The 24,900-nt window shown below is 36.9% G+C and overlaps 1 protein-coding gene across 2 annotated transcripts; it reads left to right on the forward strand.

The window, feature by feature from the left end:
• Positions 1 to 104: 104 nt before the first annotated feature.
• LOC131439045 (aldehyde dehydrogenase, dimeric NADP-preferring) lies at positions 105 to 21,556 on the forward strand. 2 transcript variants are annotated; one of them, XM_058609576.1, is made up of 10 exons: positions 105 to 230; positions 16,792 to 16,820; positions 16,910 to 16,968; positions 17,033 to 17,435; positions 17,491 to 17,885; positions 18,101 to 18,298; positions 18,824 to 18,939; positions 20,558 to 20,693; positions 20,756 to 20,906; positions 20,962 to 21,556. In XM_058609576.1, exons 2-10 carry the CDS (start codon positions 16,803 to 16,805, stop codon positions 20,971 to 20,973), a joined length of 1,488 nt encoding a protein of 495 aa, XP_058465559.1. In that variant the 5' UTR covers positions 105 to 230; positions 16,792 to 16,802; the 3' UTR covers positions 20,974 to 21,556. The 2 variants fall into 2 exon arrangements, with proteins under 2 accessions (XP_058465559.1, XP_058465560.1); XM_058609577.1 differs by lacking the exon at positions 105 to 230 and adding an exon at positions 11,932 to 16,653.
• The last annotated feature ends 3,344 nt before the right edge of the window (positions 21,557 to 24,900 follow it).

A 24,900-nucleotide genomic window follows, 5' to 3' on the forward strand; every position in this document is an offset into this window, starting at 1 on the left:
CTCGTCACAGTCCGGCTTATCTTATTCTGTTCTGTCAACCGAAAATAATAAATATTTATAAAGCTTGTACGAGCGTGGCATCAGACCGTTCAATTCATCGAAATGTTCGTTCAGTGTCTCGCGAGCAACGCGGTTTACAGGTCATACAGTCGGTTCATTCAGAAACAGCAACTGAAAGTGACTGAAAGTGTGTTAAACTTTACAGTATAAAATAGTGCACAATTTCGAAAGTAAGATTGTAGTATAATTTCTTATGAGAGGCACCACTCAAGATCAAGGTCGCAAGAATAAGTATATATATTGTTTCAATTGAGTGAGTTCGAAAGGAGTAACAGTGGTTAACATTTATGTGCGGTTTATAAATATATTGCATTTACAATTATGTAATTTTCATAGTATTTAAAGTTGTAACTAATTCTTTTAAGTCAATTACTATGAAATCTAAAAGATGTTTGAATACAGTGATAGAACTTTGGTATTGCTCGATCCACGCAAGATATTTAATCAGTTCAGACCAAGATTTTCACTTGTGAAGCATATGCGGTGTAAATTGATATAATATGAACCTTGAACCTTGGAGAGTGTTGATAATCAAGTACAAATATATTTACTGCTCGAGTATTGAGAAGATTACAAGCTTTAGAAAAACGACTTTAGTAGGTTATTCGGTTTATAATAAAAAATCGAAGATAATAGATAAATAACAATAATTGTGGCTGACTTTGCATTTTATTTCTTCACATAAATTTTCTTTGTGCTTTCTTAGAGGTGGGTGAGTGAGCTTAACGTTGCCAAGTGCATATTTTTTATTAAAAAAAATGATTAAAGGTGGGTCTGATCCCCCATGTACGCCCGTGTGGGTTTTCTTTCCATTTTATTACTATTATTTGTCCAGGCGTCCGGTTTGTTGTTAACTATAGGAGACGTATCTTGTTGTACATTGGTTTCAGATGATAGTCGTCGTCGATGCGAATGTTTTATTGTTGTTAAGCTATGTCTCAGGAGTATTGTAGTTGATTGAGCAGGTTTTTCGTAATATTGACATATGGTCAACTTTACATGGGACCGGCGAGTCCTGACGATTCGCATAGGAGCGGTGAGTCCTGACTGAAAGTTTCACAAGAAGATATAGCATTTATTAAGCGCATGCGTAATGAACTTGTGCAATATACCGGGAAACAGATTTGCTTACACTTCATGTTCGATGGAAAAAAATCTCTCCATAATATGATTTTTCGAATGAATTCATCGTTAGTGACATACGTAATATCAAGCAAATGCATTTATATAGCTTTATCTTTCAACTAAATTGTTATACATATACAACATTATCAGTTTTGCTCAGTTAAAGCCAATGCACGCGCTTTAAATCGGCATGCTATCGCTTTCTAAGCAAAGTTTCAAGTCCATGAGCCGAAGGTTGTACAATCACTGTGAAAACCGACTTTTGAACCGAGGCCCGGAGTGTCATATACCATTCGACTGAGCTCAACGAACTGAGCAAATGCCTGTGTGTGTGTGTGTGTGTGTGTGTGTGTGTGTGTGTGTGTGTGTGTGTGTGTGTGTGTGTGTGTGTGTGTGTGTGTGTGTGTGTGTGTGTGTGTGTGTGTGTATGTGTGTGTGTGTTTGAGTGTGTATGTATGCATGCATGTGTGTATGTGACAAGTAATGTCACTCGGTTTTCTCAGAGATGGCAGAACCGATTCTCACAAACTCAAATTCAAATGAAAGGTCTTATGGTGCCATAGATCGCTGTTGAATTTTATCCCGATCCGACTTCCGGTTCCGGAAATATATAGTGATATGCACCAAAAAAATGAAAATAATTGTCACTCACTTTTCTCAGAGATGACCGATTTTCACAAACTTAGATTCAAATGACAGGTCTTATGATCCCATAATGCGCATTCAATATTAAAAAAATTTGAAAATTTAGTCTTGAGATTTTTTTAAAAGTTTCCGAAAAGTTGATCCCGATCTGACTTCCGGTTTCGGTATTACAGTGCGATAAGAACAAAATTTCAATTTCATGAGTATTTTTACACAAGCAATGGCGAAACGATGTGCACATTTGTATAAAACTTACTGATAAATTCATCTAGTTGGCAGACCATGTTAGTTGGTGGATATTTAAATCTACTTTGGGACTACTAGTTTCTGGTTTCCGCTTTCGAGCACACCGGTAATAATGAAGAAAAGCTTCATCACAGGAGCTCACCTCAAGTTCTCAGCAACGGTTAAACCGATTTTCACAAATCATGATTCAAAATAAAGCTCCCATTATCTTTAAAGATACTGTGCAAATTCATCCAGATCCGATTTCCAGTTCCGAAATTATAGGGCAATGAGTATCAAAACTTTCAAACTGTCATATAAAATAATGCAAAATCGGTACGTGCTGGTATGGAAGAAGAAGAAAACGCCACCACCTAGCACACAGCGTGCTTCAGGAATCAGGAATCAGAACAAATTGGCTCAAATGGCACGTTCCCCTTGATATTTGGAGATTTGTGCCTTGCCATCAATTTGTTTTTAGCATCATTTTCCCGATATATAAGAGGGAAGGATTGAAAGGAAATGGTAAGGGTTGGACTAGGAGGATGGGAAAAATTGACGACACAAAAACATATAAAAGCAGAAGTAAATTCTGCACCCCTAAGGGATGCTGAACAATCTGCTGAGGATCACATTTAGTGGAAGCAGAAGTAAATTCTGAACCTCTACGAGGTCCCGAACAGTCTGCTGTTAATAAAACCTCCAACCCCCGAGAGGATTTAGAGATCTTACAAAAGCGACACCATTCTGAACTCCCGGAAGAATGCAGAACGATTCGCAGTATGTACGAGCAGAAGTAAATTCGGCACCCCCTAAAGGATGCCAAACAATCTGCTAAAGCCTATTTAAGGTGAATACAGAAGGGATTCATTCACTCCAGGAAGAACGATGAACCCTTCTGACTATAGCTCCTTACCACATTGGGTGAGAAACGAGAGAATATCCTTCAATTTTAGCTCCGCATACACAGACTCAACCATGTATGGAGAACCAAAAACCCGGATACGTAGCTGCGTCAATGCGGGACAGTTACATATCAGATGATATGAAGTACCATAATCGCATTCACACAAATCACACGAATAATACTCAGCACGTTGAATAGTAGCCATGTGATAATTGAGTTTGCAATGTCCAGTCAGAGCTCTGACCAGAATACTGCAATGTTGCTTGGAGAAATGCAGTAGACACTTTGACATTTTCAGATTTAAATCTGGTAGAAATGATTTTGTCTGAGCGCAAGTTTGCAAGCTGCGCCAGTAGCTGGCATGTTTGGATGCAGCCCAAGAACGAATCTTGTGCTTTATCCAACTAGTTGAAAGTGGTAAAGCTGGTTCAGGACCAACGAAATCATTCGTTGCACCAGCTCTAGCCAACTCATCAGCCCATTCATTTCCAGTAATACCAGAATGGCCGGGTACCCATAAGAAGTAAACAGCATTTGAAATGCTGAGGTCTTCAATTTGAGTTCGACATGCGATCACTAGATTCGACCGTGAGTCATTCGAACTGAGTGCTTTTAAGGCTGCCTGACTGTCGGAACAAAAATAAATTCGTTTACCACAGATCCTCTGCTGAAGCGCCGATTGTACTCCACACAGAATCGCGTAGATTTTTGCTTGGAACAAAGTACAGTATCTACCAAGTGAATGAGACTGCTCCAGCCTCATTTCACGACAGTAGACACCAGCACCAGCACGACCATTCAACAGAGAACCGTCCGTATAACAAACTATGTGTTCATCAAGTTGTCGTTCCAGACAACCAGACAACCATTCCTCACGAAGAGGATAGCTCACATGGAATGTTTTGAAAGGAAAACTGCATGTGAGAGTTAGGTCACTAGGAGCGAGTAAATACTCATCCCATGTAACCATTTGAGACCACAAGCGAGTGTGGCTGGTAGCATAATCTAATGGGTTACTGTTCCAAAGCCCTGTAACCTTAAGACGGTATGCACAAGATAATGCTTCTTGTTTTAGGAACACATGTAGTGGTTTAATGCACAGTAGCGCCTCTAGAGCAGCAGTAGGAGTTGTCGTGAATGCTCCTGTCATCGCCATTAGGACCATCCTTTGGAGATGATTTAGCTTTGACTGAACTGTCGCGACTTCTCCTTTCTGCCACCATACAAGACAACCATATGCTAAAATTGGTCTAACAATAGTTGTGTAGATCCAATGAATATATCTGGGTTTGAGTTCCAATGATTTTCCAAAAGCTCGTCTGCATTGGGCGAAAGCCATACAAGCTCTCTTAATCCTGAAGTCAATGTGAGCAGACCAATTCAGTTTTGAGTCAAGAATAACCCCGACGTATTTAACTTGATCGACCACAGTGACCTCTGAACCGAAGAACTGTAACGGACGAGCTCCTGTGATTATCCTACGATGAGTGAAAAGCACCATTGATGTTTTGCCCGGATTTACAGACAATCCAACCTGACAACACCATTGTTCAACAGATCGCAGGGCTTGCTGCATTAAATCAAAGAGAGTGTTAATGCTTATACCGGTCATCAATATATGATAATCGTCGGCAAAACCATAAGTCGGAAATCCAAGGTTATTAAGTTTCCTTAACAAACCATCAGCGACTAGGTTCCATAAAAGTGGGGATAGTACACCACCTTGAGGACACCCACAGACACTCAGCTTTCTAATCTCTGCTTGCCGAAGCGATGAACAAAGAAGTCGATTGCTAAGCATTGCGTGTACCCAATTTGTGATACTTGAAGGTATGCCATGACCACGGGCTGCTTCCAGAATTGAATTGAAAGACACGTTATCAAAGGCACCTTCAATATCTAGGAAAACTCCCAAGCAAGATTGCTTTTGTGAGAAAGCTTTTTCAATGTTGTACACAACATCATGTAACAGGGTTGTAGTGGACTTTCCACGCTGGTAAGCATGTTGCATTCCATGTAGCGGTTGCACGCCCAGACTAACATTCCTGATATAGTGATCGACTATGCGTTCCACTGTTTTAAGAAGAAATGAGCTAAGACTGATAGGCCTGAAACTCTTCGCCTGCTCATAAGTGTCGCGACCGCCTTTGGGAATAAATTTGACAATTATTTCCTGCCAGGCTCTTGGAATATATCCAGTCGCAAGACTAAAAGTAAGTATTTTCTTCAAAACATGTTTGAAATGCTCATACCCTTTCTGCAGTAACACTGGGAAAACTCCATCCTTTCCAGGAGATTTGTACGGAGCAAAACTCTCAACTGCCCATTTGACCGATTCAATCGTCACAACGCTTCGAGCAAGGGCCCAAGAATCGTAACTACCTGAAAAAGTCTCGGGAAGATGGATGGTGATGGATCCATACATCCTGGAAAGTGAGTGTTAAAAAGGCAGTGAAGTACATCACTTTCATCAGACAAGTGTTCACCATCTGAAGTTCTTAAGAAACTGACATTAAAGTCCTTAGACTTCGAAAGTAACTTATTTAATCTGCTAGCCTCGTTGAGACTAGAGACATTTGTGCAGAGGCTTTTCCAACCACTTCGCTCAGACGATCGAAGAGCATTTTTGTAAGCCCTTCGAGCCAACACGAATGCCTCCGACCCATCTCTGCGTCGGTGGTTCCAAGCTCTTCTGCATAGTTTCCTTAGTCTAGCAAGTTCAGCATTCCACCAAGGAGTTCCTCTAGTAGCTCGCACAATCCGAAGTGGACAAGCCTCTTCATATGCTGCAACTATGAGTGAGTTTGTCTCGTCGACAACATTTTCCAAATCAATTGGGGTTTCAATTGTTGGTTGGTACCCGTAAAATCTAGTCGCCAAGCCCTCTTCATAGAGGTCCCAGTTTGTAGATTTGGGATTACGATATGTGATAATATCAAATTTAACGTTTGAATGATCAAAGAATATGTACTTATGATCAGACAACGAAGGTTCGAGCTCATCGGAGACGAGCCAATTCACCAACTCATGCGCAATTCTATCAGAGCAGAGAGTTACGTCCAAAACCTCCTCTCTTCCAGATCTCGCAAAAGTTGGACGGTTTCCTGCATTGACTATGTGCAGGTTTGTACTGCTCACGAATTCCATCATATCAGAGCCTCTCGAATTTATATCTGTGCTGCCCCAAATGATATGGTGAGCATTTATGTCACTGCCGATTACAAGCGGTATATCACTCTTGCAGCAGTATGATACAACCTTTTTGAAGTCATCGCTTGGCGAAGGTTGGTTATGCGGTAAATATGCCGAACAATAGACATATTTCCTGTCTATGCCATCAATAGTCATACCAACTGTGACAGCACAAATATCCCGAGTTGTGAGCTCCGATATGAGAGAAACATCGAGAGCACTATTTGCAAGTATGCATGCTCGAGGCATTTCACGTGGATTAGTCATACCGATCTTGTTGAAGGCAACAAAGACTGGGTTTAACAATTTTCCAACGTAGAAGTTTCCCTTTTGGAAATATGGTTCTTGAACCAAAGCTATAGAAGCTTTACCTTCTTGAAGAAGTCTGGATAGATTCATAGTTGCTGTACGTTTATGCTGAAGATTGATTTGTGCCACTCTAACCATTATAAATTAGAGTAACGAACATTCCACCTCCAGCACCAACCGTACAACAACTACAAGAAACCAAATATATTGGCTTATAATCGCCTATAGCGAACCATGTAAGGATTTTTTTAAATGTTATTATCATTTAAATCCCACGAGTTGCGAAGAAAGAAGTCGTCCACTGTGCCAGAGCTTCGCTTAACACAGTAAGGGAATACCCCAAGATATTCAGTTCACGACTGCATTGTTTAACCTCCTGCAGCCATTCAGCCATCGGCACGGAAATACACCTTGGCTTAGGAGTTCCTATTTTTGTGGCCTTTTACGACATGGAACAGGAAACCAGTGGATCAATTCTTGGTAAAAAATAATTCCGCCGGATGCCACACGGCTTACCTGTTTGGTGGACTTATACCACCGGTACAGGTGGACCGTAGCGTTATTCTTAGCCAGTTGGGAAACCGCTACCGACACTACACGGCTATCTAGGCTGCTCAGAGAGGGAAGTTGACATTGATGGTCAACTTCCATGGATGGCCGAGCAGCCGCTATACAAAATCTAACTAGCACACAGCGTGCTTAGTTAGATTTTGTATAGCGTGCAGGGTTGCCACATTTAAATCTATATTAACTTGACATAACTGTTTACAAATTGAAAAGGTCATGGTAGTTTATACCGAAAATTTTTTTGATTTAATTCAAGTTTGAAAAAAATCTTGATAGAATCTTCTAGTGATGTTTTAATAAGTAATTTGAAAAAGGCATCATTACACCAATAGGTGAATTAAAAAAGTTAGTTCTGTTCATTTGGATATCGTCTTATAGATCACAACACTATATTGTTCTTTGTTTCTGTTGTTCCGAACGAAGCCGGTATATTATGCTGACTGTCTCGGACGACGTATGAAGACGGACTGCTTTTTAAATTCATGGCCAAAATTTTTAAATTTCCAAGTGACGTAAATCGTATAAATCCACGTATGACACAATTCATAAAAATGTAACTCGTTAAATAACTGGATTTTATACGAATGATTTCAATCTGTGGCAAACTTACTAAACATTTCTCATGACTTGTTTGGACACGAAAAAATACATCAAATTGCATGAATCTTGTTTTAGAAATAATATAATAATGTATAATTTTTGACGCTAGAATATGTTGGTCTCAGAAGATGTAAATTTACATACTTGTTTCAAGTGTGTTGTAATATTGTTTGGTGGTAATACTGTAATTAGTAGCTTTAGCAGTGATGATATTTTTATGTATCGATTAAAGTATGGTTTCTACCTGCGGTTTCGGGTTTAGAAGAATCTGCAGGCTGATGGATGTACGAAAATTATGACGGACTGCAGAATGATTAAACTTATAAAACCGATACACTGAAGAAGGATGCAAATAGCATTCCGAAATACGTATCTGTATTATAACGTTTGATACACTTCCCGAAAAATAGTGACTGTGAAAATAGTGACTTTGTGAGTGTAATGACGTGATATAACATAGTGGAATTCAACGGTACAACAACTTATAATTAAAATTATTTATAAGTTTATTAAACTTATAAAACCGATACACTGAAGAAGGATGCAAATAGCATTCCGAAATACGTATCTGTATTATAACGTTTGATACTTTTCGGAAAAATAGTGACTGTGAAAATAGTGACTTTGTGAGTGTAATGACGTGATATAACATAGTGGAATTCAACGGTACAACAACAGTACTATTAGTGAGTTAGTTATGGCATTCTACGAAACGATTTCATGTGCTTGTAGACGTTGCACATAACACATTTCGTTCAGAAACACATTTGTCGCCTTGGAAATAATTTTTCTTTAATATTCAGTAAAAAAAATTGATGCTTCCCTTGACACCGCAGGTAGAAACCATACTTTAATCGATACATAAGAATATCATCACTGCTAAAGTTACTAATTACAGTATTACCACCAAACAATATTACAACACACTTGAAACAAGTATGTAAATTTACATCTTCTGAGACCAACATATTCTAGCGTCAAAAATTATACATTATTATATTATTTCTAAAACAAGATTCATGCAATTTGATGTATTTTTTCGTGTCCAAAAAAGTCATGAGAAATGCTTAGTAAGTTTGCCACAGATTGAAATCATTCGTATAAAATCCAGTTATTTAACGAGTTACATTTTTATGAATTGTGTCATACGTGGATTTATACGATTTACGTCACTTGGAAATTTAAAAATTTTTGCCATGAATTTAAAAAGCAGTCCGTCTTCATACGTCGTCCGAGACAGTCAGCATAATATACCGGCTTCGTTCGGAACAACAGAAACAAAGAACAATATAGTGTTGTGATCTATAAGACGATATCCAAATGAACAGAACTAACTTTTTTAATTCACCTATTGGTGTAATGATGCCTTTTTCAAATTACTTATTAAAACATCACTAGAAGATTCTATCAAGATTTTTTTCAAACTTGAATTAAATCAAAAAAATTTTCGGTATAAACTACCATGACCTTTTCAATTTGTAAACAGTTGTGTCAAGTTAATATAGATTTAAATGTGGCAACCCTGCACGCTATACAAAATCTAACTAAGCACGCTGTGTGCTAGGTGGTGGCGTTTTCTTCTTCTTCCATACCAGCACGTACCGATTTTGCATTATTTTATATGACAGTTTGAAAGTTTTGATACTCATTGCCCTATAATTTCGGAACTGGAAATCGGATCTGGATGAATTTGCACAGTATCTTTAAAGATAATGGGAGCTTTATTTTGAATCATGATTTGTGAAAATCGGTTTAACCGTTGCTGAGAACTTGAGGTGAGCTCCTGTGATGAAGCTTTTCTTCATTATTACCGGTGTGCTCGAAAGCGGAAACCAGGAACTAGTAGTCCCAAAGTAGATTTAAATATCCACCAACTAACATGGTCTGCCAACTAGATGAATTTATCAGTAAGTTTTATACAAATGTGCACATCGTTTCGCCATTGCTTGTGTAAAAATACTCATGAAATTGAAATTTTGTTCTTATCGCACTGTAATACCGAAACCGGAAGTCAGATCGGGATCAACTTTTCGGAAACTTTTAAAAAAATCTCAAGACTAAATTTTCAAATTTTTTTAATATTGAATGCGCATTATGGGATCATAAGACCTGTCATTTGAATCTAAGTTTGTGAAAATCGGTCATCTCTGAGAAAAGTGAGTGACAATTATTTTCATTTTTTTGGTGCATATCACTATATATTTCCGGAACCGGAAGTCGGATCGGGATAAAATTCAACAGCGATCTATGGCACCATAAGACCTTTCATTTGAATTTGAGTTTGTGAGAATCGGTTCTGCCATCTCTGAGAAAACCGAGTGACATTACTTGTCACATACACACATGCATGCATACATACACACTCAAACACACACACACACACACACACACACACACACACACACACACACACACACACACACACACAGGCATTTGCTCAGTTCGTTGAGCTCAGTCGAATGGTATATGACACTCCGGGCCTCGGTTCAAAAGTCGGTTTTCACAGTGATTGTACAACCTTCGGCTCATGGACTTGAAACTTTGCTTAGAAAGCGATAGCGATTTAAAGCGCGTGCATTGGCTTTAACTGAGCAAAACTAATAATGTTGTATATGTATAACAATTTAGTTGAAAGATAAAGCTATATAAATGCATTTGCTTGATATTGCGTATGTCACTAACGATGAATTCATTCGAAAAATCATATTATGGAGAGATTTTTTTCCATCGAACATGAAGTGTAAGCAAATCTGTTTCCCGGTATATTGCACAAGTTCATTACGCATGCGCTTAATAAATGCTATATCTTCTTGTGAATCTTTCAGTCAGGACTCACCGCTCCTATGCGAATCGTCAGGACTCGCCGGTCCCATGTAAAGTTGACCATATGTCAATATTACGAAAAACCTGCTCAATCAACTACACTACTCCTGAGACATAGCTTAACAACCGCATCGACGACGACTATCATCTGAAACCAATGTACAACAAGATACGTCTCCTATAGTTAACAACAAACCGGACGCCTGGACAAATAATAGTAATAAAATGGAAAGAAACATTCCACTAACAGCTCAAAACAGAAATTTAGTGGCATAACTAACTAAATTTCTGTTTGAGCTGTTAGTGGAATGTTGTCACTAATAGTACTGTTGTTGTACCGTTGAATTCCACTATGTTATATCACGTCATTACACTCTCACAAAGTCACTATTTTCACAGTCACTATTTTTCCGAAAGTGTATCAAACGTTATAATACAGATACGTATTTCGGAATGCTATTTGCATCCTTCTTCAGTGTATCGGTTTTTTATATAAATTATATAAAAAACCGATACACTGAAGAAGGATGCAAATAGCATTCCGAAATACGTATCTGTATTAAAACGTTTGATACACTTTCGGAAAAATAGTGACTGTGAAAATAGTGACTTTGTGAGAGTGTAATGACGTGATATAACATAGTGGAATTCAACGGTACAACAACAGTACTATTAGTGATAACTAACTATTTATTTTACTATACTGATAATTAAAGCAATAAATTAAATTACAATATAATAAACTCCACTCTTCTTTTATTTATTTCTAAGAATCATAAGGAAAAATATTTCCCATGGAATTATAGGAAACTTATGCACCCTGCTATGTTTTTCTGGTGATATTCTCTCAACACCCCAATGGCTGTGTGACATGACTTTAATAGCTAGGAATGTATTTCAATTATGTGATAGGTTACCTAGTTAAACAAAGAACTTATTTCTACGACGATTGATTTTTTCTCGAAAAACGTTATGTGAAAACCAGAGAGAGATTTTTAATCTACTGGTAATTGGCTTCGCGGATCTCAGATAAACTGTTTGCCCACCATACTAGATACGCCACTTTTTTCTATAATTCAATCAAATAATTCATATCCACACCTAATTAAACAATTGATCACTGTTCTCTCTATGCTGATCAGAAGAAAATTACTACAGAATAGAGTATCGACATATAAAGCTAAAGCTGGCTGTGATTCAGACATTGTACTGAAAACTAAATAATATGCAACATTTTACAAAGTTCGAACTTTTGAATCCTACACTAAATGAATACATGCAACTTGATTCAATTATTAACTTAAAATACTCAATCAATTTAATGAAGCGAAATTCATCATTAAAATTTAATGCTTCAGAGAATTATTTTGTATTGTATTCAAAATATTTTGTCTTTATAAATCAAAATTTTAATTTAATAATCTTCCATTGTATCTGTATTGTTCCGATTAAGTGAAAAAAACTACATTCCTCTATGTTACTGCTATGATGTAATATCGACTGTTATCATATGCGTTTTGCAGTGACTGTAACTACTTATTTAAAAATAGTGCAAATCATCGCGAATAATCACAGTAATAAAATTGCTATCTTATCTACACCGTTATAAGCTTGTATTTTCTTAGATTATAGCTTTTCGATCGGGAAGCAAGATTACATTTATTCTTATTTAAGGAATGGACTTCAACCAATGAACAAAACTGCAATTCTTGATAAATCTTATTACAAAAACAAAAAAAAACAACGACACTCAGGCCTGGCAGATAGTATGAGTAGTTGAGTACTTGTACATTTCGTCCGTCTACTTGTTACAGTACCAAGATCATCTTGTTCAAATGAACAAAGTTTTTCGGTTCTTCACAGTTTAAAAACGTATCTAGGATCAACAATGTTGCAAGCAGTGCTGTAAAACTTCATTCAATTCAATTGAAACTGAATGTGGAACACATTGACGATCTCTCTAATGCAGTAAACTTCACTCTCTGACACACACAATGTTTGCTGACGGCCCGAACGGGCAGCATTCAGTCATCACTCGTTTCTCTTCAATCGAGGCTTAGTTTAACCACCGTCAGTTGATCTCTTGAAGTAACAAAATATCTCTTTCAATAGTGTGATAGCGGCCTTCAAATGAGGTTCATGTAAACATTCGAATTGGTTCAAGATAATAGATGAAAGACTAATCAGATAGCTGAAATATCAATCACAGAATACACATAAATTAATTGTTTCCTCCTTAAGTTTTCATTTTTAACACTTTACTCCATTTATAATTCTATTCGATCGAAATTGCTTACTACCAAGAGCGAAAACTATGAAGCAGCTAGACTACTTGGCACTTGAAACTGAGCAAGTAAAACTTCGAATGACTAGGTACGATTATTCAACTGACGATGAATGCTGGGAGCTTCACTTGGAATTGGCAGCATAAGTCAAATGAATTAGTAGGGATATGCTGACGGTCAGTGGCCATAAATTTCATTTTCATCGTATATTATTCGATTGAAAATGAAATTTTACCGCACTGGTTGCAAGATCGGCTCAATAATGTTGCTATTTTACATGTTTATCGCACATAACTGACAAATTCGATTGAGAAAAATTGTTAGACGACTTTTTTCTGCGAAATGCAAAGCGCAGCTCTGAATGATGCACTCGTTTACATCTCTGTCAAGATGGTTTTTATAAAAACGACTATTTGGCGTGCATATTCTATACACGAGTCCTGACTTGGAAAAAATCTAAGAGCAAATTCAGCACCCGGAAGTTTTATATGGGAGATCTTTAATAGAACTGAAACTGGAACAAACGTATCTCCAGCAAGCCGTTTTAGTTTTATTTATTCAAACATTTTTACTGTCAGAATTTAAACTGGTGTACGCTGCTGGGGCTGCCAGTTTTTTTGTTATAATTTCCAGATTGAAATTTTAAAACTGACATAAATGATGCATCTCGAACTTGAACACTCCTGAACATGCCCTAAGTGTCAGGAGGTTCGTGGCACTGATAATGTAATAACGACTGTCCCATAAAGGACGCAACCAAAAATCGTTGCCATTTCTAAATGGTTCAGAATCTGTCAATTTTTATAGCTGCGTCCTGTGGTTTACACTCTTCTCTAACCACATGTGTAGTTGTTTATTTGTTTTCATTAGATTGTTTCGAAATACGTGGACTTTCAGCAGAACATCGTCGAAAAATTCTGTACAAATGGTGCACAGAACGCGGACTGTCGCTGAGAAAGATAGCAAAAATGGAAGGAGTAAGTGAAAAAGAGTGCAATCAAAAATTTCGGCGAGGATAACACCTTTGAGGATAAACCGCAAACGGGTCGAAAAAAAGGTCCTGCTAACCCTCAGTTGGATAAACGTATACTGAAGGCGTTCGAGCAAAAGAGGGTTCGAAAGCTGTACAATACGATTCCTGCTGGAAATTTGAACTGCATAATCATGGACGACGAAACCTCCGTGAAACTCGATTACTAATCCTTGCCGGGACCACAATATAATAAAGTTCGAGAAGGGCAAGTGTTAAACCAGTCCGAGACATCGATTGAAGTCGAAAAATTTGGTAAGAAAGCTAATTTGTAGCATTGGTAAGATTTCGAAACCCTTCATCACCACTGCTTCAATGAACAGCGAAATATACATCAAGGAATGTTTACAAAAAACGACTTCTACCCATGATTCGAAGCCACAAGGATCCTGTTGTCTTTTGGCTAGATCTTACTTGTGTGTATGTAACGTTTTTTTGCACTAACTTTTCTCGGAGATGGCTGACCCGATTTTCACAAACTTAGATTCAAATGAAACGTCTTGTGGTCCCATAAAAAATTCCTGAATATTATTTGGATCCGACTTTCGGTTCCGGAATTATGGGGTAAAATGTGCAAAAAAGTGTGAAAATAAGTGCACTAACTTTTCTCAGAGCTGACTAAACCGATTTTCACAAACTTAGATTCAAATGAAAGGTCTTGTGGTCCCTTAAAAAATTCCTGAGTATTATTCAGATCCGACTTCTGGTTCGGGAGTTATGGGGTAAAAGGTGCGAAATAAAGAAAATATGTGTTCTAACTTTTCTCATAGATGGCGCGATTGATTTTCACAAACTTAGGTTCAAATGAAAGGTCCTGTAGTCCCATGTATAATTCCTGAATTTCATGCGGATCCGACTTCCGGATCCGGAAATATAGGGTAAAGTGTGTTAAAAATTTTATACCGTCACTTAAAATGGGGAAAAACCTAAAAAAATTCTAAATCCACCTCAAATCTTTTCCAATTGATAGTTTTTATCAGTAGACGGTCAAACAAACCGATTTCGGTTATTCTTTTGAGAATCGAAGAAAATTGTTCTGAAGAATACCACAGTATTATATATGATAGTATGATTGATATGAGAAAGGCATCATTACACCACTAGGTGGATTAAAACAGGTTTTATTTAGTAGACACGAAGTCCGGCTCATTCCATTGTCTGCTGGGCGAACCAGACTGACGAATTGACTTTCTTTGCATCGTCCCGAATCGAATGGCTCGGATTGCGTTTAAAGTAATCCTTCATATTCCTTGCGTTCGCGGAGTTATTATTCACTTTTCTTCCACTCGTCGCTGGATTTCCTTGAACGACTTCGACTACGGTCGAATCTACGATCCCGAACTGTTCCACGATTCTCCTGCGGGACTGGCCTGGATATTCCTCGACTGCGTCCATAATTTTTTGCTTTACAACTCAGTGAAAATGGAGGCAATTCATTTATCCAATATCATTATTTGACTTCTGTATACAAATAGGTGGCCTATTATACCAGTACTATCTTCGTGACTGGCCACAACTCGGTTGTGGTATTGATATTTTATGGTAGGCCACACCGACTCTTTTAAACATAGGTTTTTGATTAAATGAAGTTGTCGGTTTAAAATGTTATCTGCATCTGATTTTCTGTATGAGTAGAACATTACAAGCAGCCATTGAATTTTATCCAGAACTGAATATCGGTTCTGGGGTAACGAGTTTGTTGAACTGAACAATATGAATGACAACCAAGAAGGGTGGACAAGCCGTGATGAATAAGTTCGGATAAAAGGGAATAATATGGCTCAAGAAGTTTGCGAAGTTTGCGAAGTTTGGATAGCATTTTAAGCAGTTTGTTTTTAGGTAATTATCCACATTTGAAAGTTCACTCGACGCAACCGAACAAACTTCTAAGCAGCTTCTAGAATACATTGTACGGCTTCAATGCAGCGTACAAGTACACACGGAGCTTGTTCTGTATTTTTAAGTTGCGAAGAGTTTCACGTGTACTTTTAAGCAACGAGAAAGTGGATGTTTTAAGTAAGGCTGCTGTCAGAGAGAACGCGATTTGCGAGGCGGTGGAAAACGTTTTGATGCGATGCACTTTTGCCGCATCACATTCACTCTGACAGGTTTGATTTGATCAAATATAACTAGCTCACATGCGCGTCCGGTAACTTCGCGTGATGCTTTCACTCTGACAGCAACCTAATTGATTTAAGCTTTTTGTGTGGTTCCGATTCTCAACACCCCGCTTATAGGGCGAGAACTCTTTTCTTACTTAAACTTAAAAATTTACAACCAAGCTCTTTTTGCATTTGGAACGAATCCCTCTAGCAATGCCCTGTCCTAAAATCTGTGCCTTCAAAAGTCTTTAGCAAGGACGGTCGCCAATATCGAAATCTTCGGCTTTGAAGTGACAAAATCAATTGATTCATGTTGCATAGTTTACAACAGCTTTTCAATACACCGTTTGGAGCTGTCGATACGCTTCAGCTGCTGTTTTTTCAAGTTTAAGGCACAAATCGATACTTATCTCAAGTGAAGATGCCTCTAAACAACTTTATATTGTTTTCGCTTGATGCCGAAACTAATCCAGTTCAGACCCTAAAAACTATCAAACCCATATATTTGACAGCAGTGTTAGGGTCGAAATCGAATAGCAAAAACAAAAACGAGATTGGAAATCTCATTCAATCGAAAGTAGATATATAATACCAAAAAAACGTGTCAGATCAATTCATACGTCATTGTGTTCTCACTGGTAGACTTTCAAACAGTGAAAATTTTATTGCGCGACTAATACTATGCGAATTTTACTACGAAATGCATACGATATGAATTTTTATTGCTTTGCGTTCCATGGCAAACGATTCGTAAATAAGAAATTAATTAAAAGATTTTTCGAAGTAAGATACGTAGTTTTATCTATGCGATGGTTTTCAATCGTTCAGTCATAATTCAATATATGTTCAGTGCTTACTTTCATATTTGACGTAAGGAAAATAACATGATGCGCATTTAATTTGTATTTTTTCTGTTGCTAGGTAAAATTCGCATGATGAGTTTTTCTGATGTAAGTATAAAGTATTTTACTACGGTTCATTATCATAAATTGGTATCATATTTTTTTAAAATTATCAAACTACCAATTCTTGGTTTCAGATCGTTCAACAACTTCACACTGCCTTCGCTAGTGGAAAGACTAGAAATGTTGATTTTCGGTAATTATTTCCAAAATATGTACCGAAAGGATTTGTGTGAATGATTTACATTTTACATTTCCAGAGAAAAGCAACTCAAAAATTTGCTTCGTATGTACGAGGAAACGCATACCGAGATGGCACAAGCATTGGACTCAGATTTGAGGAAGCACAAACAGGAAGCATACGTGATGGAGATTGAGTTTCTTATGAATGACTTGCGTACCATTATTTTCAACTTTCGAGAATGGGTAAAAATGGAGAAGCCACCGAAGACGATAGTAAATATGATGGATGGTGTGTTTATCTACAAGGATCCATATGGCGTGGTGTTAGTCATGGGAGCTTGGAATTACCCACTACAACTTAGTCTGGCTCCCGTGGCGGCTGCTATAGCTGCTGGAAATTGTGTACTCATCAAACCAAGTGAAGTAGCTTCAGCGAGTTCCAAGTATATAGCTGAAACTCTTCCAAAGTACTTGGATAGTGTAAGGCTGACCAACCGAGTCTGGAGACGTTAATACTAACTTGTGAACATTGCAGGAATGCTACCGCGTCGTTGAAGGAGGTGCGAAGGAGACCTCCGAATTGTTGCAGCAGAAGTTCGACTACATATTCTATACTGGGTCTGGTAGGGTAGGAAGAATCGTACATCAGGCTTGCTCGGCAAATTTGACGCCATGCACACTGGAATTGGGTGGAAAGAGCCCTTGCTATATCGACAAAACAGCGGACATCGTAATTTCTACGAAACGAATTCTGTGGGGAAAATTTATCAATGCTGGCCAAACTTGTATTGCACCAGATTATATTCTATGTTCTAAACAAGTACAAGATCAGTTTGTGAAGGAGGCTAAGTCGGTGCTGAAGGAATGGTACGGAGAAAATCCGAAACAGAGCCCAGATTTGTGTCGAATTATTAATCAACAGCATTTCCAGTAAGTATTGGAACGTGAAATTCAACATTACTTAAAACTGGTGGTGGTGGTAACGAGATGAATTTGAAACTGTTAGCTTCTTTTTCATGTAAATAAGCTGCTTAAATCGATCTGGATTGAGATTGAGAACAATTTCAAATGGTATTTCTACATGAAATTGCATACAATTTAAAAATTGTTAAGTAATTGACATAATGTGATTGTTTATACCGTAGGCGTTTAAGCAGCTTGATCAAGGGAGCTAATGTGGCCATCGGTGGTGATATGGACCCGGACGATAGATATATTGCTCCAACTATTCTAACCGATGTGAAACCTAGCGATCCGGTGATGCAGGATGAAATTTTCGGTCCCATTTTGCCAATACTAATAGTGGAAAATGCATACGAGGCAATTAAGTTTATCAATGCAAGGTATTGTCAATGGATCTGTTTGTATTATTTCATATCATTTCAAATACATTTTTATTATTTGCTAATTTATTAATCAACCCGCCAATAATAGATCTCCCGGACTTGTCTTGTATATTTTTGCACAAGATAAAATTTTACAAGATTTGTTTATTCAGAATACCACATCTGGTAGTGTAGCTCTGAATGATACCATTTTGCAACACGTTGGTAAGATATACAGAAGACTTTTCAAAGGAGGTTCATGAAAAAATTTCAATTAACGAATCTGGAAAAACTATCTTGAGTGAGGGCTGTCTGGCAGATTGTAGAAAAGACAAAGCTTCAACGAAAGTTTCTATTTTTACAATGATTACTGGTTATCTTTTTGGGGGAAAAGTGCTATAAACTCTATTGTTTTTAGAAATTTCTTGTTTACTTTGTCTCATTTCACGCTTTTTCATAGTCTAAACTCTTTATTTCAAATAAGTAAATTTAATCTTTCTTCTTGCTGGTGATTGGTTTTAATAAAACTATCCTTTTGATCAGAGACAAACCTTTGGCTCAATACATATTTAGCAACAATGAGAAAGATCGAGAACTAATAATTGCTAATACTTCTTGTGGCGGACTGTGTATCAACGATACTTTGGGACACTTTGCAGGTTGGATGAAGCATTTATACTGGTTTAGTCATAATGAAACGAGCATTAGTATTGACTTTTTCGGAATATCAGCAAGTTAAGAAAAAATATTAGTTGAACATCGAAAGACAACAGTAATAATTTGGGTAGAGAGATTTTTTTTAAATACAGCAATTTTGTGTTTGAGTGTACCTAGATTGTTTATGAGGTTGGTTTTTACAGAACACAGATATCCCAGCTAATACAAACTTTTTTAAAAAAGCTGTGTAAAGCGTAAGACGTAAGAGCTCATAAGCGATTGCTGTACAAAACATCACTCTTTTAAGATATACTCTTACCTCTTGTGTTAGTTTCCAAGATACTTTCTTTCTACGTTTCACGAATGCTTAGGGGCTGTCCATAAATGACGTCACGCCGCAAGGGTGAGGGAGGTGTTTCATAAAACGTGACCTTTTGTGACATGGGGGAGGGGGGGGAGGTTTTTGGAATGTGACGTCCAATATTTTCAATGAGCCATTTTTGAAATACCTAATTATATTACTACTTCCTGAAAAAATCTCCACAATAAACGTTTGCATTCTATAGGAAAACGTGTATTTGTTGATGTAAAAGCTTCTTCTTGTAAATTCGGAAATGAGTGATGCAGGAAATCATTTCTGTTGTGATCAGCAAAAGTGCACAGAGTAGCGAGTAAATTAGCTAAATTAATAAATTTTGCCCAATATGAGTAAAAAAGGAAAAGATGCCTTCAAACGGTTTAACTTAAGTTATGCACTGAAATTTTTTTCAGTAATTTGATTTTCTAGCATTGATAATAGTATATCATAAGAATTTCTCTTATCTGATTCTGATGCAGTTTATTCAATTGTACTCCATTTGAAAAAGGGCGGGAGATCAAGGATTTCAGACGTAGATCATGTCATGTCTTATCTTGATCATATGTGATTTTCCTCCACCAACATCGAAGCTTATCAAATCATCCAATGATTGAACTTACATAAATCAAGAATCATTTTAGCTCAAAATCACTACCCATTGTGTGACGGAAGAGCAGTACCGATATTGATCGATGTGATTTAAATTTCACTGATCAACAGATAATGAAAAGATTCTCCGGCAGTGATCTCGTTTTGATGAGGTTTTGGTCTTTATTTTCTCAGCCCTGTATGCTACACTAAGGAAATATTATTCTTTACCTAAAACAATAATATATCTATATCGATTTTTCTCTCATATTCATATGGTTTGTCATACATATTGAATGTATTGAGATGAATTTTATTTATTTTGAATTCGTGACATGTGACATAGAGGGAGTGGGGGGTTTTTGCTTCTGTGACAATTTGGGACAAAGGGGGGAGGGGGAGTAAAAAATCGTCAAAAAAAGTGTGACGTCTTTTATGTCTTATATTTTAATTATCATGAATTTGTATAAGAATTTCTTCAAGTTTTAATTCATGTCAAATTGAATAGGCAAAATTTCCGAAGGACAGTACAATTCCGAAAAAGTCAATACTAGAATCGTTATTAACATAATGCGTAGCTTAATTCTTTCGCTGCTTATTACTAACAAATAAACCTTCAATTCCATGAGTTACTTTCAGTAGTCAAATTTTAACCTTGCCTCTTAACCCAACAGTTGAATCGCTACCATTCGGAGGTGTTGGCGCTAGTGGCATGGGATCGTACCATGGCAAGTACGGTTTTGATACATTTACCCATAAAAAGTCTTGTCTGTTGAAAGATTTCAGCGCCTTAGGAGAAAAGTTAGCTTCGTAAGTGTTCTTCAGGCACGCCACCCGAATTGTATCTAGATTTGTTATTGTTTCTTTTGTAGCTCACGATATCCTCCATATAGCGAGGGAAAGTTGTCTTTTCTAACTACAATTCTGAAGAAACGGCAAGGTTTTTCGATGAAATTTCTACCATACATTCTTACGTTTGGAGTTGGGGTTGCATCTACATTGTTGGTGAAATTTCTATCAAAGGTTCGTAGATAGAACTAAAAATGTGCAATTTATAATTCTTTTCATTTCTTTATAGGATTATGACTAAATGAAAATAGGAGAGATAACAACGACTGTATACTTCTGATACTTTCGACACTTATACAGTAGACTGGTACAAACTAAAATGGAGAATTTGCTCCGTAATACGGCTGATTATTGTTATGGTATTATGATGCTTTTGCGTGCAGCAGAATCTAGCCCACTTTCTAACATCACTGCTGTTTACCCGTTTCTTTACAACACTGCTTAGCGTAAATCCAATCCGGCGGAGTAATAATTTTACCATTAAATTTTCGCGAACTTCTTAACAGATATTATTATTCAAAAACATTCTATGTTTCATAGTTATCACTACACTTGGAAAATATTATAATGTTAAGGCATAACCGATTACCTTCAAACTTCGCGCAACAGAACACTGTGTTAAAGCAATGTAGTGAACATTATAAAATTGATCTAGTCGAATGTATAGTGCTGGGTGATTGCACAGGGCTTATGATTATACTTATGATTATTGTTGTTATGTTTAGAATAGATGTTAAAATAATGTTTTCAATTTAAACTAGAATCATCATTTGATGGTTCAATGGATTAGGATGAAGTTATTATACTAAATATTGAACAATCAATAGTTTTTTCACTAAACAATGGGATTAAATGGTTGAGAACGTTCCATACCCTGAATATCGAATAGCAGTGAATCTAATTTTTTGGTCAATGAATGGTCACTTAAATCTGATACATTGATGATGAATGTAATGAAGCCTTTCTTATATTAATCATACTATCATATATAATACTGTGGTATTCTTCAAAATAATTTTCTTCGATTTTTGAAAAAATAATCAAAATCGGTTTGTTTGGCCGTCTACTGACAAAAACTATCAATTGGAGAAGATTTGAGGTCAATTTAGAATTTTTATAATGTTTTTTGCCCTTTTCAGTGATGGTATAAAACTTTTAACACATTTTACCCTATATTTCCGGGTCCGGAGGTTGGATCCGGATGAAATTCAGTAATTCCGTATGGGACCACAGGACCTTTAATTTGAACCTAAGTTTGTGAAAATCGGTCCCGCCATCTATGAGAAAAGTAAGAACAAAAGCAAAATCATTCGAAATACCCCTCTCAGCAGGCGGTTATATTTTGTTGGTCGTTGAGCGCTTGTTGAACGACATACTGCACGAAATATTCGTTCAGTTTGCTGGAACGGTTTGTTGTTGTTTTTTCTCTTGTAAAAATAGTGTGAAAATAAGATGTTACCTTCATATAGAAAGAAGATTTGTTGTTATTCTATAGTATAATAGTATAGTAAAACTAGTCCAACGGGGCACCAACTCCTCATATTAAAAATGGCTCAACAATGAACCTCTGTCTGCCGGGTTTGTTGAACGAAAACAATGGCATTCGGTTCAACAGTCTGTTTCAAAAGCCGTAAACGAAGGTCACGTGTTGGCCTCCCGTTGAACGATTGATTGGACTAATGATCCAACGTATTGGGCCAACGAAGAACCACCGTTGAATTTTTTTTTCTAACAAGGTTGTTTAAAGCGTTGTTAGATACATAGTGAATGTGTATACCCTCTTAGAAAAAAACTTCATTGGTCCAACACGTTGGATCATTGGTCCAATGAAAGTCCAATCAATCGTTCAACGGGAGGCCAACACGTGACCTTCGTTTACCGATTTTGAAACAGACTGTTGAACCGATTGCCATATTTTTTGTTCAATAAACGCGACAAACAGTGGTCCATTGTTAAGCAATTTTTAATATGAGGAGTTGGAGCCCCGTTGGACTAGTTTTACTGCAGAATTTCTGAAGTTTTCTCCACTTATTTTTTAAACCAACACTACATACCTGTACAATACTTCTACTTCACATAGATTACCAACAAATCTACTTTCTAGATGAAAGTAACAAATTGAATTTATCGGTATTTTGGGAGTACATATCTGTATTGCGGTATAGAGGTCAAATATCTGTATAAATACCGGTTAATCGGTATACCTGGCAACGTTGACACACGCACGCGCTTACCATGATCAGGCATATGAGATTAGGGATGCCAGGTCATTTTTTCAAAAATCTGTGATCAATCCAAAAACCCGTCTGGGAAAATCTGTGCACGTTTCCCGTATCAAAAATCTGTTAAAATCTGTGATTAATTTCAGAATCTGTAATCATTTTCAGAAATCTGTATCTGTGAAAATCTGTGACTTTTTTTTAAATTTGTACAGACAGTTGAAAATCTGGGAGGGACTTCCGGTGAGGCTCTCAATGCATGAGCATGTTGGTATTTTTTGTTCGAGGAAAAAACATTTTTCTCTACCGGGAGTGAATCAGTGTAGAAACGCCGCGAAACTATCATCGGGAGTCACTGTAAACCTTTACAATCGTCACTGTAAACCTTTATAATCGAACATATTATCTTAACGGGCAAGATAGATCTCTATAGGGACCGTGCACGATTACAAGTAGCGCCATTAGTGGCGAATAGGCGAAAAAACTCTACCATAGCTTTACACTGTTACCATATGTTCACGCTGAATAAAACAGTCAAAAACCTGTTTTAATACAACATAGTGGTGTAATGATTCTTTTCTCACATCAATCATATTCTCATATATAATACTGTGGTATACTATTAAAAACATTTCTCTCCGATTCTTAAAATAAACCAAAGAGATTTTTTGTGCAATAACTAGTATAACCTACAAAATGGAACAGTTCTCTAACATCGATGAGAAAACGAAGTGAGTTCCACTACTGTAGGTATTTCGGGCACTAGAACCCGAGAACGTATAATCGAAGTTGGTTCGTATGGCCATCAACTAACATGATTTTAATTGCAACCGAAAAATATGTTTAATTTTCGGTAGGAGCATAAGATCATTCATTTGAACCTAAGATTAGGAATACCGGACTAAGTGTAAAAGTAAGTGAGATCCTTTTTTGAGTGTATGCCTATTATCTGCCGTCGTTATTCGAAAAACGGGAATACTTTCGAGACCAATTTAGAAAACTTTTTACTTTTTTCGTTTCGACTCTTCAAGTGACGGTACACAATTTTAACACACTTTGCCTCTCATTCCGGAAACGAAAGTCTGATCCGGATGAAATTCAGGAATTCCAAGTAGAACCACGAGACCTTTCATTTGAATCTAAGTTGGTCAACATCGATCAAGTCATTTTCGAGAAACACACACACAAAGATAGATTGCTCAGCTCGACGAACTGAGTGGAATGGCATATGACACTTGGCCAATTTTTACTAGTCGATTTTCAAGTGATTGTATAACCTTTTTATATGAGAAAGGCAAAACAGTTCAGCGTTTCAATAAAATGATTATTTGTTGTTAGCTTCGTAACTCGTATTTTCAATATACGTCAAACTGGCTACTCGCGAGATTGCTAGCATTTTTACGATTACAACTTATTTTCTTCCTTCATTCTAAGAGTATTGACCATCCTGCGAATCATTTGAACTTTTAGTTTGACAGTCGAGCAGTTATTTTTTTTATCGAGTAGCTAAATTTATCTAAAACTGTGGCCCATTTCAAAGTTTGACGGATGCAAAATTATTTGGGTCTATTTTGCTCTGAAAATAAAGTAATAGCAAGTGGTGTAATAATTGCAATTTAGCGAAAGTAAGAATAACTTCGAGATAAACTTACTTCATTTAAAAAATATTTAAACTTTTTGTTGGTGTATTTTCTTTGAGTGAAAGTATAAAAAGAAATTACACAGAAGCAATTTTCACTAATGGTCTGAAATTAGAATGTTTTAGCAAGATATTTTTCAGTGTTTCCGGTCAAGTCGATTAAAAAATCATTTAATGTGCTGAGAATATCGTTTGAGTGTTTGAATTTGAGTGAATATGACAAATATTAGACACAAATCCAACTGCAATGACAAAAAATGACGTGACCGTATTTAGATACAGAATGAATAATTCGATTCAAAATTTAATA

Source organism: Malaya genurostris, chromosome 3 (genome assembly GCF_030247185.1).
Source record: "Malaya genurostris strain Urasoe2022 chromosome 3, Malgen_1.1, whole genome shotgun sequence".
NCBI lineage: Eukaryota > Metazoa > Arthropoda > Insecta > Diptera > Culicidae > Malaya > Malaya genurostris.